Source organism: Athene noctua, chromosome 1 (assembly GCF_965140245.1).
Source record: "Athene noctua chromosome 1, bAthNoc1.hap1.1, whole genome shotgun sequence".
NCBI classification, from domain to species: Eukaryota; Metazoa; Chordata; class Aves; order Strigiformes; family Strigidae; genus Athene; species Athene noctua.
Window position 1 is genome coordinate 192,313,020 of NC_134037.1, and position 19,931 is coordinate 192,332,950.

At 38.5% G+C, this 19,931-nt stretch overlaps 1 protein-coding gene across 1 annotated transcript in view; it reads left to right on the plus strand.

Moving 5' to 3' along the window:
• Positions 1 to 19,931, plus strand: part of ATP10A (ATPase phospholipid transporting 10A (putative)) — a 120,225-nt gene that overhangs the window by 93,226 nt on the left and 7,068 nt on the right. The window contains exons 10-16 of the mRNA XM_074908360.1: positions 1,366 to 1,927; positions 7,124 to 7,227; positions 7,399 to 7,525; positions 9,714 to 9,898; positions 11,261 to 11,582; positions 13,489 to 13,565; positions 17,369 to 17,494. Coding sequence (XP_074764461.1) covers positions 1,366 to 1,927; positions 7,124 to 7,227; positions 7,399 to 7,525; positions 9,714 to 9,898; positions 11,261 to 11,582; positions 13,489 to 13,565; positions 17,369 to 17,494 — 1,503 coding nt within the window. The remainder of the gene's footprint in view (positions 1 to 1,365; positions 1,928 to 7,123; positions 7,228 to 7,398; positions 7,526 to 9,713; positions 9,899 to 11,260; positions 11,583 to 13,488; positions 13,566 to 17,368; positions 17,495 to 19,931) is intronic.

Here is a 19,931-nt window from a genome sequence, read left to right on the forward strand (position 1 = left end):
GATACTAATTTGTCTTCTAAATTGGGGAAATGAAAACCTCCTGTTCTAGTGAGAAATGACTAGAACTAGTTATGAGACAGCTCTTAAAACTGCAGTGTGCTTGAGCGGGTTTAGTTACACATTAGTTAAATAGAGTATGCTAGCTATTTCACTTCAAGGTAAGATACGTTTTCATCGACAATTTCAAGATACTTCTGAAACTCTCCCTATTTCTTGTACTGTAACTTACTCATTTAATAAATGAAAGTTACAAAGTAACTTGAAGTTACAAACAAATGTAAATTACTGATTTGTGACTGTGCAAGACTTACCAGAGAATAATATAAACTGAATATATTGTACATATAGATTAAATTAAAAGGCTGAGACATTTTTTAAAAGTTTAAAAAGACAATGTACTTGAAAAACATCACTTAAAACTTTCAAATTATGTAAAAGATGCATCTTAAACTCATTATGAGAAATAATGGTCTTTACTGTTTAAATTGGCCTAAACCAGTGTCACTGATGAATGAGAATTTCAAAAATGCTATCCCGAGATGATCTGTAAGACAGAAATGTAACAGAATGTAGTATTAAAGCTAGCCAGAAATGGAATTTCCATTCTGAGAAAATTTTACAAATTCTTTCTGTTCCAAACTGGAATAAGAAGTGAACTAGTCTGCAAAATGAGATGGTTTTGTGCCAGGGAAATATTGGAGAATGGTCAATTCTTCAGTTTCAGGAATGCTACACTGTTACACAGTAATTTAATATCTATTACTATGTATATGCTATTACTATTATTAACATCATATCTGTAAAAAAGATCTATGTAAACTGAGATAAGTGATAAAACTGAAGCAAAACGCTTTGATGCTGAAGGAGAAAACAGTGGAAATCATTTATTTCAACATGTTCTTATTGAGAATCTTGTCAACATTGGCATATTTTCATAAAACTTTTCTGATATTACACTTATTGATGGAAAACTCTTGCATTAACTCTTTTTTTACTGCCTTGACTGAATATGCACAAAGAATGCCAAAGTTTACTACTAAGAATAGTACACAATACTGGTGATTGTGCAACACTGATAGTGTCTCCATTAGTCACATCTGAGGAGCTGAAAGAAAAAAAAATGTTTTTGATACAAACATATGTGCTGTCACACACAGGTACAATTCTGAAGTTCTGGTAAGGTTTTTTTGCTGTTGAGTCAGTTTTGTCCATTTACTTTTTTTTTCTCAAAATACAAATATCATTACTTTTTACTTGCAAATAAATTCTCTTTAGTTGGAGCTGCTTAGACTGCATAACAATGTCAGAATTCTTGTACAGATTTTCTTTGGGTTTTGTTCATTGGTTTGTTTTTTACTTCTCAAGGTTAGAGATCGATTTGAATTAAAATCTCCAGTAAAAACTATAGAAGACTTCATACGAAGATTCACTCCAAGTCGCTTGACCTCTGGATCTAACAGCAGCAGTTCATCTAGTCTAGCTACAAGCAAATCAATGCACAGATTTGGTTTAAGTGTGCTTTCATCTACATCTACGGATAGCACTTTATTGAAACTGGAAGAGAAGCTGGCATACTCTGCACAGATGAATAACAATGGCTACAGCTCCCAGCAAGACAGGACAGCTGTGAGGAGTGGACCTGGGGAAGGAGAACTCCGTTATGAAGCAGAGAGTCCAGATGAAGCTGCTCTGGTCTATGCAGCAAGGGCATATAACTGTTCTCTGGTTGGAAGGCTGTCTGACCAGGTATCAGTGGAGCTACCTCACCTGGGAACATTAAGCTTTGAAGTATTACATACATTGGGCTTTGATTCTGTCAGGAAGAGGATGTCAGTAGTGGTCAGACATCCTCTCACAGATGAAATAAATGTTTACACTAAAGGAGCGGATTCAGTTATTATGGATCTTCTTCTACCCTGCTCTTCAGGTACACCTCTTACTTACCTTTGCAGGAGTGGGAGGGGGAGGTGGTTCTGCTTAACTACTGAAAAACTCATAGTATCTCATTGCCTTCTCTAGCAAATAGACCTGCCTGCTTTTGTTGTGAATATAGGGAATGGCAGAATAACAACAGTCTCTCTCTTCTTTTATAATACTTTGTTATTATACCAAATTTGCTGTTAGAAATTATTGGTTCCTTTACCTTACATGAATGAGTGAAATTAATTTCTGTAAATGATCTTCTACTAGCAAAGTCTACTTTGAAGGAATTTCTTAAAACTCTGCCAAAGCAATTTACATTTCTTCAGGAACACCTGTCTATTGGTGCATGGCTATATGAGCATTTTATATAAAACCCAAGCACTTCCTATTGTGGTTTCCTTATTTGTTTCATTTGTGAATCTTTATGTCCTTTTGCTGCAATAGTTTGTATAAATCAATGCATTTATGCTGGTTTGACTGTGACGCTAAAGAGCACTGTGAATCAATCAGCTATCAAAACAGACAACTTGTGGCAAAGGGAGAGATGCTGTTCAAACGAGACATCTTGACTTCAGATATGTAGTTGACTAGCAGGAAGTAGACATGTAGCTGTGAACATGGAGTACTTCCCTAAAGCATGGAGACTTCTCCATCACCCAGATATTGCATGAAATAGAAAAAACACTAAATAGCTGCTAATTGTGATCAGCTGGATTCAAGAACCCTGTAAGCTTTCAGAAGTTAGAGGAGACACATGGGTTTCAGTTTGCATGAATCGGTTTGCATCCAATTTACTGTATTTTCAATACTGAATTTAATCCAGTGTTTAAAGGTTACCCCAGTATGAATGGACAGAGCCTGAAACTGCTAGAGGTACTTCCCATGTTTCACTAATGCGTTGACTTTGTGGCTACTTTGACATTAGTTGGAGTAAACAATTGTGAAAGGCTTACACTGTGTAATTTTAGTTTCATGAAATACAGAAAAATGTTGGCATTAGTTTTCTGTTTACAGCCATATAAATCAAAGCTGAGCCAAAAAAATTAAGAACAACTTGTTCTTAACTAACAACAAAGTATTCATGAATAATTTTCTAGTAAAGATCTGATATCACAGAAGGTACATAGAGCATCTGTGGAAATTTTTTTCCCTCCAGAGTACTAACAAAATTTGTAATACTGAGAACTTCTAAAAACATACCTAGAAAATAATCTTTGGAAATGAGTTCTCAGAATGAGAACTGAGCATTAAAAAGAAAAGATTATTTTATGCTAAGTCTTAAATATTTTGTCACTATATAACAGACTGTTTGAAGCTGCTGCATCTGTTCGTAGTAGACTCGATGGATCAAGGAATTTTCAGGCAAATTTCACGCGGACCTAGGACCCACCTAGATAAAAACAACAAGGCCAGTTAGAAAATGAAACAGCTGCAACATTACCAAAGGTGATTGATGTCAGAGAAGGGGAAGCAGAGTTCCTGAAGATTGGTGTTGGTAGTGGGCAGATTTTGTAGCGGGGCGCATACAGTGATTTTACCATCTTTACAGGCAAGCAGTGGCTTTAAAGGTGGCTTTCAAACTGTGCCCTTTATTTTTTTAGTTTTTTAGCCCAAATCAAACTATGAGTTTTAGTATATTTTGCTTTTGTAAGCAATGTAAAGTGCAGCCACTAGAACCTCATAAGCACTTTCCCTACTTTTCTAGCCCTCTAAGCCACTGCTAGTCTCAGTATTTCTGTACGTTTCAGTGGATCTGTCTGAAAAATGTTTTAAATTTCTCTTGAGCAGCCTCACTCCCAGAACTGAATTCGCAGTCTCTGCTCACAGTTTCCTAATGTCAGTGGCTATGTTGTCAGTTCCTGAGGGAATGGCATCTTTTTCCTGTTACAGGAGGCATTCCCCAGGTACAGGGAGCCTCAGAAGATTTATGCTGTGGCTGTTATCTATATTGCATGATCTGTCAGTGGTTTCATCCTGTTCTCTGGTGCTGGTGGAACATGAGTGTGAGAGAGATGTGATGCTACCAGAATGCAAGCATTTATCATTTCAAGGAATTGACCAATAAGTGAATCAACATGACAAGCTAATCCCAGTGCTCACTTTTTGCTGTCTTCATGTCTCAGGGACATGTAAAGTGTTTACCAGTCAAGTGTGCATCTTGAGACTTTGTGGTAGTAGTGCTCTTAGATTGAAAGACCAAGGCAACATTGTGTACCTAATCTCTCAACTCTAACATCACATTGTATGACTCAGTCCTATCAGACATAAAGGTCCTGTTTGTTTGGGAGGAAGAACATTTTAAAATCTGACATGAGGAACAGCCAGAATAAAATGTGTTATGTTGTAGCTTCAGCTGTGTCTTATAGAAAATCAGAAATCACCATAAGCTTCAAAACTTAAAAAGTTCCTGAATTGACTCCATTTGTTCTGCCTGTATATCTAGTTGAGACTGTAAAACCTGGTGTTTTCTGACAGCATACAGATATTTCCAAAAGCCTTGAAATGATGCCCAAGAGTGTATTGTTTTTATTTTATCTCACGAGTGACCATGTTCATAAATAAGGAAGTTACTGTTTGAGTCAATAACCAACTCGCACAGAAACTGTGAACGTAAGTCACTGAGAAAACAATGACTGGGCTGGCTTCCTGCAGCTTGAGATTATGGAAGGAAATGAAGCAAGCAGACCACTAACTCTCTATCGTTCTTCTGGAGAAGACTTATTTGCCAGTTTTCATTTCTATGGTGCATGTGCTCAGCATAGACACCACATCCCAGCTGAAAAGAATCTCCACAATTGGGTTTTGTCTGCAAGGGATTCCTTCCCTCCTTGTAACTCCTGAGCACAAGGTGAATCTCGGGGCAAGACTGATGAGGCACATGAAGAGCTGGAAGGGGTTTAGCTCTCATGCATATGCTGGTGGAAGAGGGAGATGCAGTGTTCCATGCTGGAATTGAGAATTTGCATGGAACATGGTGTGCATATCTCTACTTGTAGAGGATGACTGTGTTTGTACATTGAAGGTGGTATAAGCATTTAACATTGTGATCACTGAATTAGTGCCCGTGGTACTCAGACAGATCTGAAGTGATTAACAACACTTAAAGTGATAGGAACAACTTTTGATGTGTTGTGAAACTGTGTTAGGTTGCCAGTTTAGTATATGCATTTTTCCACTTCATGTTGCAGCTGAATCTAGTTGCACGCTGGTTTAACAGCTTCTGAAGGAACCCTGTAGTGTGTGTGTTGGAGCCACAAGCTATAGTGTAAGAATGGGCTTTCCAATTGCAAATAATATTTGTAGGGAAGTTCCTCCAGAATAATATATCTTTATTGATGCTTTGAGAAAATCTGTATGATAGCATAGGTAGCATTAACAGGTATGGTCAAGCTCACCAGACTATCCCTACCAGTATTCACCACACCACCTTAATCAGAGATAGAAATAAAATGCTTGAAATACTACAGTCTTTATGGATTCCTTCAGGAACAGCTGGGTGTGTAACACTCCCAGCTTTACAGACCTAGAGAGGCTGGACAGTCTTTAAAGGTGAGAAAACAGCTATACAGTGAGTAAAATGTGCTGATACATGGTTGAGATATCAGGAACAAAACCCAGAATATTGGAATTCCAAACTCCCAGGTCCTTCCTTCCTACAACATCAGTATTTGTACAGGTTTGTGCTGGAGCTTCTGAACACCCAGTTAAACACACTGCTGCTGTATAAATATGAAAGTGCTGAATGCTGTGAAAGTTTATAGACAGACAGACATAAATGCATATACATGGTCACACATAGCAAGATCAAATTGGGTATGAATGCACACTGCAAAAATGGACTCTGGAAAGTATAAACAGTAAGATATTGTGTCATCTAATTTAGATACCTGTATTAAGTGCTTAATATAAGGGTATAGTGCCCATAGTTTCTCATTATGGTCGATTGAGAGAGATGAGCACATCCAATGATGAACTGAGATCATATATAGTAGGTCTCTTCAGGTGCTCAGACTTCTGATGGTGAGTGGCATTCACCTGACTCTGTGACTGGTTACTGTGCAAGTATCAGTAAGACAAATATTGCATTAAGGAACTCCAATTACAAAATTATAATCCTGAAATGATTCTACACCCAAAAAAATGTCCAGACTTTAGAAAAAAGTATTATACGGCATCAGGGAATAGAAAAACCTGCCATAAGGTACCAGTCATTCTCACTCAGTGGTTCCAATCTAAAAACTTACCAGCTTGTACATTTACTTTAGTACTAACCCTGCAATTCATATTCTTTAAGATTGCTTCTACAGTAAATTGTACATTAACCTGTCTTGATCCTAGATAATAAAAAGATACATATCACCTATTTATAACTTTTGAAGACATCATTTCAGGTAATGAAATGGAACAAAATTTGTTATCATCATATTCATTACTCTTTTTTGATCACAGTGTGAACACATTGAACCAATCACACCTAAAGAGAGAAAAGGAACAAATGTTCAGTCCTGATTTTGAATTCTTACACATGGCTTTAAGTCAAGAGTAAAGTTAAGTGGAAGTTGTAGAGGTAGTTCAAAGTAGAAGTTAGCTTTGAGGTCTGCACAAGTGCAAATTCTCTTCTGAATGAAATCACAGTCATACCCAGAACTTCTTGCACTGATTCAGGCCAATAGGTAGTATCAGTATGGCAGTAACAGAAGTACCTTCATGCACTTTGATATACAAAACAGAGCACAGTTTCTGGTTCTTTTGAGATATTAACCTTGGTTGAAAACTAAGTGCTATTTTTAAGTAAGTGTCATTTTTCTGCATATGATGAGATGTGGAGAAGCTTTTGCTAGTGGTGTATTTGAAATCATACTCCTTCTGCATTATTGTTTGCTGTGAAGAATATAATGATTTCTTAAAGTATTCAGGCTAAACAAATACTTCGGGAGTAAGAAAAAGAATGTCTTTACAACATACATTCACAATGACTTTTGAAGAGAGAAGACAGAAAAGATAGAACAAAAAGGCAAGATTTTTTTTTTTTCTAAATGGAATATTTGACTTGAGTTTCCCAGGAGACATCAGCAGCTCTTTAAAAGTATCAGTTACAGAGTGCCAGTACAGTGAGTACTGTAGACAAGTTTTTATTCTCTGGGGCCATTCAGCTGCTGTTATTTTTCAATCACTGATTTCTTCTTTGATTCTTATCTAGATGACCCTCGGGGCAAACATCAAAAAAAAATACAAAGCAAAACCCAGAATTACCTTAATCTGTATGCTGTAGATGGGCTGCGAACCCTCTGTATTGCAAAAAGAGTAAGTAAATTGAGGCTCTTAGTTTGCTTTTAAGGAGAGTCTTGACAAAGATTACTGAAGGCATTTATTAATTTATTGTTCTTGATTCATAACTTCTTTTTCATTTTATTCTGTAAAGTAAGAATGCCTCTGCATCACACTGACTGTGCTCTCACATACTCTTTTTAATAGGTTCTCAGCAAGGAAGAGTATGCCTGTTGGTTAAAAAGTCATTTAGAAGCAGAATCCTCTATTGAAAATCGTGAAGAACAACTGTTGCAGTCAGCACTGCGGATAGAGAAGGATCTGCATCTGCTAGGTAATGAAATGAGAGCTTGACATGAAATTAAAATGTGTTAAAAATCTGAAAGCTTGGCTATGAAATCCATTCTTTCCTTTAAATGGTTTCTGACAGTACAGAAATTGGCTTCTTTTGGACTTTGTCATGGCTATCATGTGCAGCACCACAAAGGAATGGGCTGTAATTAACATAACAGACATACTCTGTTTTCCTTGCTTCTGCCATCATTTTATCACTAGTGAAATGAGTGGAGTAATATCAGGGATGAATTTGACACATCATAAATGGGAACTGCTGCTCTAAGCGGGAGGAAGACTTGGCCCAAACTACAGAATTTCGTTTAGTGCCACTTCAACATATCAGACACTTCCATGGCTCCAGGGGCACCAGTTACACTCATAAAGCAGGGCTCATAAACTGCATTTGTGAGAGGCTTCAACTACCATATACATCAGGTTCAGCACATGCACTCAGGGCCTGTGTATTCTGTGGAAGGAGACTGCAGTACTTCATAATGATTCCGTTAAAATCAGTATATGTAAAATGTGTTCCAAGAACTAAGTCATAATCTTCCTCTACTGAGTTGAAATGTTGAAAGCACTGAGATTCTAAAATTTATATATATTCACTATTATTCCAAGCATCCAACTACTTTCTCCGGCAAAGAAACTGGGACAGCCATAACACTGTTAGAGATAACAGTCTTCACTAATTGCCAACATGCCAATCTCTGGAAGACGAGATCCACCTCACTCAACTTCTGATGTATCTACTACAGATCTCTAAGGCTCCCCATACAACCAATGGAGAGACAAAAAAAGAAAGTGCGTTCATTTGGTCTGTCTTAGATACCTGCTTTAGGATTAGATGAATCACACCCTTGAAGCGTCTTTCTCTTCTCTGACTTAAAGGGGAGCATGAGATGACTAATTCAGACCGTGTTAGTCAGGAAGATCCCACCAAGGTTCTGCCTGTTGGCTCTGGCTGCACTCTGGGGGAGAAAAAAAAAAAACAAAAAAAACCCCCACAAAGTAAATTTGAACTGCCAGACAAACAAGTGAGCTCTAGCCACTTATTTCTATTATGAACCATTCAGTCGTTCCCCAAGAACCTCATACTGTGGTTTGTATCTTACAATGATCAGTTATGATGAGGTTGTGGGAATAAAAAAGTGAGTCTGGAAAAGGGATATCTTTTCCTTTGTACACTGTTTGGTAGGTGTTTCCACCTATCTGGTGCTCAGACTTCAGGTGGAATTTATTGCTTAAATGTTTTTTTTTCAAGGAACAACCATAGGAATAATAAATAGCTGAGAAAGGTTTACTTTGCTTTTCCTGTTGTTCCAGGTAACTTACATGTCTGTCACCTCTTCATTCTCTAGTAGTGAGGGCTTACATTTCCTCACACTGAAGCCTCTCTAAAACTCAGTGGAGCACTCATGTATCAGTGGTGACACTGAACTTGGTCCTGCGTGGCTTTGGCTACAGTATTTGAAAATCTTGTTTCTGTCAATTGATTTATGAAAGCATAGGAAAGATACTCAGTCTCTTATAAACAGGTAGAAAGATGCATTGAAAGCATGAAAAAGCCACATTTTACTTTCACATCATGGCCAACAGGTTTATGATTTATTCTCTGCTATATATCACTTGGCAACCAGTGTCTTTCTGCAAGAGCAAAAAGCAGCAACACGGCAGGAAAAGGTTTATGTCTGCAGCCTAATGTGCTGTTGCCAAGCTGCAGTTCTGCTGTCATTCCCCTTCAAAAGGCAGAAATCTCTAGTGACCCAACCTCTTCTAGTTGAGGAAAGGCACTTAAGACCCTTAAGAACTGAAACAATCTCCTAGAAGCAACAGTATCTTCTCTAGCAACATTCAGAAGAAATGGTGAAGATACAGAACAAAGAAACAATAAGCTGAGATATATCAGCCTCATGAGCCTCTGAGACTAGAAGTGGCATCAGATTGGTTTTGGAGTTTTGAATTCTGGATTTGTTGTTGACTGTTGATGCAGATGTTTACCCCAGCTACTTTCTTCTCTTCTTTCTCAATACTCCCAAAAAGCTTCCTGAATCTTTAACCATTGGTAGTTGGCTATTTTCCAATAAATCTGTCTGCTGGGTTTTATAAAAATCCAAGCTTACAATTTCAAGTAAACCCTAAGTGTTCATTTAATGTGGAATATTTTGCTTTTTCTATGTGCTTAGGTGCAACTGGCATTGAAGACCGTTTACAGGATGGTGTTCCAGAAACCATTGCAAATTTGCGCAAAGCTGGGTTGCAGATTTGGGTTCTTACTGGAGACAAGCAAGAAACAGCTGTTAATATTGCATATGCCTGCAAGCTACTAGATCATGATGAAGAAATCATCACTTTGAATGCTGAATCACCAGTAAGCAGACCCAATACACAAGTTTACTTGTGAAATAGCTTTGCTCTATTTTCAACTTGTACAATTAAAAGTTTGATGGCATTTTTTTCCTTTCCCTCTTTTTTTTTTTTTTTTTCTTCTTTTCCTGCTTCATCTGTAATTTTCAGGTAGGACATGTCTTTGAATACTTGTCAGTGATTCATGCTTCTAAGTCACAGTGTCACGTATCATAAACTTACTGAAGACATGTAACTGTGTGTCATGGGCTCTACCATGAATGAAAATATGCCATAGCAGCATGAATGCCTTTCTTTGGTATGCATTCTCAAAACATCCCTAGTTTTGCTTATTGGCACTAACGGGTCTCCAAAAGCAACCTGTTATTAAACATGTATTGAGGAAGAAAACAATTGATTACCTGTTGAGAATTTGTGCTTTACTTTACACCACTGAAATGTAGTACTTAGATAACTCAGTCATTCATGTTTTCTCAGGTGGCTTTTTCTCTGGAGATAGAAGCAATACTTAAATTTCGATGCTAACACTGAGAGTCAGAAAACCACATCTACAGTAATGCCTTGCTTCCTAACAGACCTTCTCTAATTCTTCTGAATTACTGATCTTTCCTGTGCTCAACTTGTTGCAAGCAGTCACAAAGAGTTTACTGATATGGTCTAACATACAAGGAACCAGACTGGTAGTGCTGTAGTCCTTTAATGGGGTGATAAAATTGGACTTCAGATCAGCAGAGGAGAGGTAGGCCAGCAGTATCCAGCTCCAATTTCTTTCGAAAAGGAAGAAAAGATAACAGCATTTTCCATTCTTGAGTCTATCAACTGAACTGGTAAATGGATTTTCCATGATCTTTCTTTTTTGTAATACTTTGCTGTAAGACCAATAGCATTTCATTTAAAATGTTCGTATATTCTCAATAACATCTTTTAGTTGAGTATGGCTAGGAGAAAGAATTCAGATTAAATAACCTTTAATTGGCCTTTAACAATGCATATCTATTTGATCTGTGTTGTAGGCGTATACATAGTGTTCATCACCATACTTAACTTGGTACTGATACTGATTATATAATTTCCCAGTACTGTTATTCTGAGGAGCTCAAAGAAATTAGTTTAGCATACAATACTGCATGTTAAAGAGGAATTAGATTTTAAGCGTTTTGAGTCCTCATTGCTGTCATATCTTCTGCAAGAATTAAGTGTGTTTAGAGCGAATAGAAGATTATTAAAAATTAAAACTTTAACAGTGCAGCAAATATTATACAACACATTCCCCATATTCCTTATGCCTAAATTTACAGAAAACACAAACATTTGAATACATGTTCTTTTCCCTCAAACATATTTCTTTTGAATTTTTTTTTTTCAGGAGACATGTGCTGTCTTGCTGGAACAGTGTCTGCAATGCGTAGAGTCTAAATTTTCAAACAACTCAACAGACGAAGCTACTGGAAACATGACTGTTGGGTTCACCCCTTTCTATCCACCCTCTTCCCCTGTGCTTTTCAGCTTGGGCCTAGTGATTGATGGAAGGACTCTAGCTTATGCCCTGGAACCTACATTAGAAGATAAATTTCTTGCACTAGCCAAGCGATGCCGTTCAGTACTGTGTTGTCGCTCTACCCCACTCCAAAAGAGCATGGTAGTGAAACTAGTCAGAGACAAACTCAAAGCAATGACCTTGGCAATAGGTAAATATCTCCGTTTAAACTTGCCTGCCTCGATGTATACTGTGCCTTGAGAATTTTGGGGGTTTGACTTGCAATAGGACCCTTCCAACTGCCTCACAACTCAAATAGCTTTCCAGTTTTGTCTGAAAATGTGTTGGACATATTCATTCAAAACCAGGATAGAACTCTGGAGTAGTATTTGGGATTTATTCCTACAGAAGTTAGGTAGTCAGGACCCAGGTATCCTATGAGGTTTTGACATGTCCAAACACAGCTGTGAAGAACTGGGTTAGCTGATGCTGTGAAGAACACCATTTTGCAGTAACTATTACACAGAACAACATTGGGCTTGGTGCTATTTCATCCAATCAAGTTTAAACTCAAGGTTCTGCATTTTTCATCAGAAGTTGGCCATATAGCCTAGGATATGAGTTGGCCTTGTCAGTATAGAGAAGGGATTTATGACTGGCATTATGCCAGAGCTTACACTCCTTCCCAGCTAATCGCTCAGCTGATGAAGAGGAGATTTTGTCAGTCACCCAGTTTTAAATCTTGCAGCATCTTCCATGTTTGCATGATTTTTACATAAGAAAAAAACAGCTCTTCTTTTCCTATCTCAAGTTTAGGCTCGTGTTGCATTAGAAGATATGATTGTAGCACAAACACACTAGCTTTTGTCTACCTGTCTTGGCTAACCATAGTAGCAACACGTGTGGGTTGGACCTGCTCATGAGAAACCTTAAATACATAGAATAATTGCCAGACTCCTGTGACATCCACATCACCACATGTGTGCTGGTTATAATAATCCTCATGATTACTATATTATGTCTAGCTCAAATATGCCTTCCTCATACTGAATTTATATCGTTGGCTGACTGAATATGGACATAATCCTTTGCATATGTTGTCAAAAACTTCTGGGTGGTTAATTTGAATTATCCAGAATGCTTAAAAATACTAGTAGAGACTGGGCAGCTTGTGTTTTCATTCTTTCCGGGCATCTTGAGCCTGTGAGTTGAACTCAAGCTCCTGCTCTGGCTTAAAAGCCTAACTGTATACGTCCTCCCATTTAGCCAACATGAGCTAACTTGGGGTTGTGTCACACAGTCACAAAGACATCAGCTTTGTCAGGTGAGCAGATACCACTCTTATATGTGCCAACAGCAGGGAAACTGGAGTGAGATGTGGCCACTGAAGTTTAAAACCAAGTGTCTCATCATCAGCTAATACAGTTTAGTTTTCCACTAGCACACTGGTTGCAAATTTAAGAGTAGATACCTATCCCATCCTGGTATCCTTTCTATGGCACCTATCACTTGTGGTATCATGATTGGAAGCAGAGCAAGGAATGGTGACTATGCATCATCCATTGTAGTTAAGTCTACCTGTGGTGGGTGTATTAAAGATCTCAGACTGGTCAATCCAAGTCAAAAATTCATCTACTTTTTAATTTAATTGTACTTTTTACTGTATAGACATTCTCATTGTTTACACCTCCTTGCACATTTTGTTCTTAGTCATACCTGATTGCAGGCAGCAAGTTAATCAGGAAGCAGAAGTATTGGGAAGCTCATTCTCAGCCTTCCGTGTTTTAGTATTTGTGCAGTTCAGGCCAGATACTTGAACTTTAGGTCTTACTAAAAAGAGAGGTGTTTGTTTTATTTTTACTTTTCCATGATTTAAAAAAAAAAAAAAAGTCTACAAAGATCAAACTGTTGTTGCCATTTTGCCAAGCTTTGAACCTTACATTCCAAAGATGGATTCTTTCCTATGCCACATCAGCCTTACTATACTCACCCGACACTCAGTACACATCTCGCTTACTATACTCAGCCAACACACAGTAACAACTGGTTTTCCTTTGCTTTGCTGCTGCTCTTTCTAGTCTGCTAGTGACAACAAAACTGTATCTTCTCATCTTTAGGTGATGGTGCTAATGATGTCAGCATGATCCAAGTGGCAGATGTTGGCGTGGGGATCTCTGGTCAAGAAGGCATGCAGGTAATGTTGCTCTTTCAGTGAAAAGCACTCCCATGAAAGGCTAAAATAGGCACTTCCCATATATCAGTTTGACCAAGCTGCCTTTGGATAGACAGCGCAGGTAAGGGAGAAGTGGCACGCTGTGCTCAGGAGTGCCAGCTGCACATCATAAGGATGCTTTCAGCTTGAGTTTGAGCTTGTTCTCAGATCTGTGGTGAGTTTAAACTTGCTACTTTCTCAGAAAATTCATCTTACCAGATCCCTCTAAGCAATATGTTTTAAGAAATCATTTATTAAATACTGGTTTAAAGGACAAAAAAAATAAAAATCTCAGCTATGCACAATTTAGGAAATAAAGGTTCACCTTATTCTGGCTTTTATTCTCCTCTCTCCTGTATTGCTTGGGTGTACTTCTCCTGTGGAGTAGCTGCACAAGCCCATCCAGCTGATGCAGCTTATACGCATGGTGTGGTGGTGACCCTTAGCCCAGCCACCCACACATCTTGCTCGCTCAGCCTATTCAGAGAGCAGAACAGTGAAGAAAGAGAAAATTGCAGCCCTTTGCAGAACCACGGCTCTCTACACACTATTCCAATGTTGGTGTTCTCCCCATTTCCTGCCACAGGGAACAGCAAGATAAGGGGACTTTCCCTGTAGTCTTTTGGATGTGTTCAGCCTGTGATTATTGTATTTACCACTGTATAAGAGGCATTTCTCCCATCCCCAGAAGAGAGGATGTATATGTATGAGGTGTATTACCTACTGTATTACCTATTACCTCTGCCTCCTCTACTGCTAGTGCAATTCGGTTGCAGCATTAGCACCAGACATGGCAGTAAGACACAGAGAATGAGGAAGATGCCTCATTTCCACAGCCTGCCTTGTATTTGGGCTGGGTGCAGACTGATTGCATGAGGAAATAGAGTAGCTGAGCATATGTCAAAGAGCTCTTCAGAGAAGATAGGAAGTGTTTCCATCCTGAGGACCAGAGCAGATGAGTATTCTTAACTTAGTTATGTGTCAGTCGTTCTCTGACCCACACTGCATTTTTTTGCAACACTGGCTGGATGTTTTGCTTGAAAGGGAAGAAGGGCCTCCTTCTCATAGTGCACAAGTTGGCTGTAGAATTTTGTTCCATGGGATTTCATGAATGCTGTAATTTATTTGGGTCAACACACAAATTTATGAAACAAAAATTTAACTGAGCTATGAACCTGGATGTCAACTTTGTGCGTTTCCTGACATGCAGATCACCGGAAGCTAAGATAGCAGTCTGGAGAAAAGTCAGTAGGTGTTTTCCTTATTTATTCATACACTCTTCTGAAGGTATGCTCTCTTGGCTGTTGTTGGAGGCTGGGTACTAGAGAAGATGGGCCGCAGCCTTGTCCAGCAGAGATATTACAGTTGTTCTCCTTCTTGTAAACATCCAGTGGGTTCAGTCAGAGTAATCTCCAGGGAAAATGTATGTCCATCAGTGCTCTTCAAACAGACAGATTTCAGGCCTGCAATCTATTAAAAATGCTTCTTCAAGCCTGTCAGCAGCTGTAAATTAGACTGGAAAGAAGCTACCACAAGTATTCAGATACTAGTCGTGCATATGGCATCTCAGCCATAGACCCTATGAGTCTGATGGCTGAAAAAGACGGGAGGAAAGGAAGGCTTGGAATAAGCTGATGCCAAGTGTATTTGTTGTTCCACAGCCTTCACCATGCGCTGAGAGCTTTGCATAACTTCTGCAGTATCACTCTGCAGTTCCAGGCTCTAGAGAGCCCAGAGGAGACTGTTTTTGTGAGGTCGTCTCCAAGTCTATCAATTCAAAAAAGTCTGCCCCAAACTCCTTGGGTCTTATCATCTTTATGAACTTATCAGCTCCTATCATCTGTGTATTAATTCAGATCACTTTTTTTCCTAATGCAGACATATAGTGCTTATAGCATTTTTTTTTTACTCCTCTCCCCATTACACCACTTGTAGTTGAGCTCATACGCTTACAATAAAATGCCCCTGGCTTTTGCAGCATATTCAGATCTGAAAGCTATTTGCTCATTAACCCATTAAACTACCTGTTTTTTTCTAAATGAAAGTTCAACAGAGTCGAAAATGTTTATAGATGCCTTCCTTTACTGCAAGGTCCTGAGGAACCATGCAGGCCTCTTTACTATAAACAGCTGTCAGAATCTTACACATGCAGGTACTCAGAAGGCATTGAGCATTTAGATGTCTAAAACAGCAATACTCTGATTTATTTTCTTTCCACATTCTGTGGAAACATGTAGAGCATGAATCACTTTTTCCTGTGAAAAAGCTGGAAGAAAAAATAAAAATGTGAAAATCAAGGGGATATTTTGAGACAGAATAAACATGCAAATGTAATTGGATAACACCATCTTCCTCACTATGTTCCTTGCTGCAATCAAAATGGAATAAAAAAGAAAAAACCCCAACACTTCTCACAGTGTGTTGTGAGGTGCTGTGTTAGAAGCCCAAATTCAAAAAAGCTAACAGGTTTGTTTTAACATTGGAATAGGCTGAGATGGGGTGGAGGACAAGGAAGCAGAACATAGCACGGCTCTGTTCTCCTCAAACTACAAGACAGCTGTATGTCTGTAAGACAAATCAGGCTATTCGGTGCTGGGAGGTTGTAACAAGTGTGTCTCAGTACCTGAGAAATCCCAGAATGTGTCAATATATTAAAAAATGTCCCAGTGCTTGTATGCATCTACAGCTTAAATTACAATGCATTGTTACACTTTCTCTTGCATACTGTTTTAGAGTTTATTTTAATAGCTTCTACAAGCACTTACTTGGGAAAACTGAGCTCTTTTGATGATTTACTGAGAAAAGGAATTAAGAAAAATTAAAAGGAAAGATGTTTCTCAAGTAAAAATACAGCTGAAATATACCCTGCAGAGTGTGAAGAAGACATTGGTCCTTTGGAGGTTTTCACCTTTCCTCTTGTTTTTGGTGAACTGTGAGAAGAAAGTTGATATCAAAATAGAAAACTAAATGTAAAATAATATTAAATGAAATCTTAGTTGATCCTGGAGATAAGGACAATCGTGAAACCACTGTGATAACACCATCATTTACAAGGTCTCCTCTAGATGGACGGTTCCCTGAATTTTAGTCAGAAGCAGAGAGAAACTGGGTGATTCATTCTGTCAGTGTGATTTGGCAGTCTGCACAGTCCCAGAGGAGTCTCATCTAGTGTGATTTTTTTCACAGGCAGTTTTAGAAAATACGTAATTTTACAAATCCCTCAAAATACCGATGTCCCAGGACAGCCAAGTAAACTTTATAAGCCAGGATTGCAAATGTAATTAAATCTAATATTTTTATTCTTTTGTCTTTTAAAGTCCTGTAATTATGATGCAACCACTTAATTATGCTTTTCTTATTGTATTCTCTGGAAATTTATTTTGCCCTGTAAGTACCCTGTAGTTTTTATGGAGAAAAATTTTACAGCCACCAATATGTTCACACGTGGGTCCTGAGCTTTCATGCTTGTGCAACTGCAATTGTCAGCCATTGTCCCACCTCTTGCTTTTTGCTGCTGCTTGTCACCATCTAGAATGTAGACTGTAACCTTCTTTGGGTGAGAAGCGGGTCCTCTTGCATGTTCTACCACGCTGTCGGGTCTGCTCATGAGTATTCCAAACCAGTTCTGCAGTAGGTGCATTTCAGATGCACTGTAATGGATTTCATGCTTCATCAGTATAATTTCCATTGACTAATGGAAATTGAGTTGAGAAGATAACTAGATTCACTGTTGGTGTAGAAAGTGATGCTTTATGATAATGATTCCAACTTTTCTTTCACTAAAGGCGGTGATGGCAAGTGACTTCGCAATCCCAAGGTTCCGGTATTTGGAGAAGCTCTTGCTTGTTCATGGCCACTGGTGTTATTCCCGACTTGCCAACATGGTGCTGTATTTCTTCTACAAAAATGCAGTAAGTCTTTGACTTGGCAGCTTTATGTCATCACATGTTTCCAGGGTGCTAAGTGAGCATTAGGTCAGCCTTCCAATGGTTTATAAATAAGCTGCAAAGAAATTTGCAGAGTTGAAAGACAGCTGGCTGCCATTTGCAGAAATACAGGACCCGCTCCATAACAGCTACAGTGTGCCGCTGAATGTGCAAATTAGGTAACAGAAATAACAAGCCCTGCTTATAAGAAAAGTTTCTTTATAGAGCAGTTTTGCAGAATTTAGCTGGCTAGACACAAGTGTCTTTAATGTCAAAGCCATCCAGCGTCAGTCCAAGTAGCAGTTGTGTTTTCTCTTTCTGACCCTATCTCGTCATTGCTTATGAATCACTGTACATATTCCCTAGTGACTTGGGATAATTTGAGTCCTCTTTGTGTCTCAGATGCAGAGATTGGGAAGGTTTTTTTCTTGATTTATCTTACTCCCAACTAACCAAAAGAGTTCATTAAAAAGGAAGCATACAGTGGTAAAGAACAGACTACGGGTCTGCATTTCCTCCCTGGTGCATGAAACAGGAGTTAGTCCAGTACTGGGCACTGAGCCAGTAGCAGCTCGACTCCTTGGCCCTAACAAAGGCCCTTTGCATTGATCTTGGAGTACAAAGATGATTGATTGAAAACTGCCTAACAAGCAGGCACACAGATCTGCTCACTTGTGACACCTACAATTCACCTTGGGAGCAAGGGATATGAAGAAGCAGGAAAGAGGAGAGCCAGAGCTTTCAGACCTCTCCTCCAGAGGGCTACATGTGAACTGTGAACAGGAGACTGGATTTTATCCTCAGTATCAGAAAAAAAGTAGCTCTTGATTTTGTAAAATTTCCTTGCCAAACTTAATCTAATCCTCAAATTTTTTAATCAGGGGCAACTTTTTAATGCAAATTTCTCTTAGCCTGACTAATTCCTATCTGATCTCAATCTGAAGGTGGGTATTTTATCAGGAAGACCATCATTTGCTCAAAATTTTGAACATCATAGGAATACCTAAGGGAGCTAAAGAATTTAATAAAGCATCTTTATGTTAACACAAGCGTGTTAAAATACCTTCTGAAGTCTGACCAGAAACTGCATGCAAGCACCCTTCCAGACACAAAAGAAAGAAGGGACTTGGGCTGTCTGAATTCTTGTCTGAGTATGAAATAGTAAGCAGCTTTAAATAATGCTACACTGAGTGGAGAGCCACCTGTTGAAGCACAACAGTGAAGTATGTGCTGGTGTTCAAATGCCTGAGTTTTAAGGCTTGATCCTGAGTGATGCTTAACATCTGTACTCCCACCCCCAGTGCTAAATATTTCCAAGATACTCTTTGGCTTGACAGTATTGAATCTGAACTTCCAAGAAGTGTATGCAGAGCCATCTTACATTAAAATAAATAAAAGAAAATAAGTAATACTCGTAAGACATTCCAGCAATCAGCAGTCAGAGATGTTGTTTATATATCTACATTTTTGTTCAGCTCATATAAAATCTTCCATTTCCTCTGGTACAACTCCCCTTGATTATGAGTATTATTTCTCATGCCATTTTTAGTAAGACGTTTTCAGAAGCTGCTGCCTCAAGGCTAGAATATAACTGAAGAAATCTCTTTGTGTTGGCTCTGCTTTGGCAGCCTTGAGAGCTTTCTGAGCAATACTTGTTGCTACTGACTCTAAAACTGTAGTGGGGTATCCAGCATATAGACATGAATATGTCTGACACAGTGCCTGCCCTCAAGGAAAGAATATTCAGAAATGTAAGATGTGAGCACCTGATCCTTTTGCAAGGAGACTATTCTGGATGATTCTCTGCAGAGAGTCAGGATAGCTACACTGCAAATGTTCTGTAAGTTTTCTGTTTCCTCAAGTGTTTTTTCCCCATTTGCTCATATTATGAAATTTTCCATTCTCCACTGGAGCCTATCTAACTCAAAGTTTAAACTCCAAATTGCTGCAAAAGCCATTTGGAAACTCAGATGACTTATCCAAGAAGATGTTTGGCTTGGTGAAGGTAATAAAAATATAAGTAAAATATAAACTAAACCATAGCATGACTGGAAGTATTTGAACTTGATGAAAAGGGATTTCATGTAAACAAAATTCTACCTGCACAAGCATGCACTGCTTCTTCCCTTTATACATTATCCCTGCAAGACAGCACTGGACATTTTTTGGCATATACTTCATTCACTGAGAAATTCTGTCTAGGGTCATATAATAAAACAGTCTCATCTGGGCTAAAAAAAAGCAAACCTTTTTTATTTAAAATCTAATTCAATTTTATGTAAATTTGTTTTGACTTTTTCGGAGGGGTGATGCACAGAAGCAAGGGGGAACAATATATTTAATATTAAACACTTGTTTAATGCAAAATAAAATTTCAGAGGGAAAAAATCTGATTTAAGCCTGGTTACTGAAATGTCACTTA